At 52.8% G+C, this 343-nt stretch overlaps 1 protein-coding gene across 1 annotated transcript in view; it reads right to left on the reverse strand.

Annotated features, from left to right (window-relative positions):
* Positions 1–343, reverse strand: part of LOC119592922 (dual 3',5'-cyclic-AMP and -GMP phosphodiesterase 11A-like) — a 113,884-nt gene that overhangs the window by 37,631 nt on the left and 75,910 nt on the right. Inside the window, exon 7 of the mRNA XM_037941814.1 lies at positions 6–135. Coding sequence (XP_037797742.1) covers positions 6–135 — 130 coding nt within the window. The remainder of the gene's footprint in view (positions 1–5; positions 136–343) is intronic.

Below are 343 nucleotides of genomic sequence, written 5' to 3' on the forward strand. Positions count from 1 at the left end.
AGAACCGTCTTCGAGGAGCAGCACGGCGGCGCGCTCGCACTTGAGGAGCCTCTGTGCCCGCTGGAGGGTCTTGAGGATGACGTTTTCCAGCGACGTCTGTTCCTCGAATAAGTCGTGGACGACCTCCAGCAGACTCTGCAGGGGGGGGGGGGGAGAAAGCTGTTATATAAGGGACGAAGGGCGTGGGGGGGGTGAAAGTGGGGTGTTGGGAACTTCTAGTGAGTGGACGGGAATGAAAATGATGAAGATGGATGTGGAATGCGAATATAATAAATGGGTAAAAAAATGACGTTCACCCACAATCACAAAAGCATACACACAGAAACACACGAGCATGTACATG

Source organism: Penaeus monodon, chromosome 31 (genome assembly GCF_015228065.2).
Source record: "Penaeus monodon isolate SGIC_2016 chromosome 31, NSTDA_Pmon_1, whole genome shotgun sequence".
In the NCBI taxonomy this organism is placed as follows: domain Eukaryota; kingdom Metazoa; phylum Arthropoda; class Malacostraca; order Decapoda; family Penaeidae; genus Penaeus; species Penaeus monodon.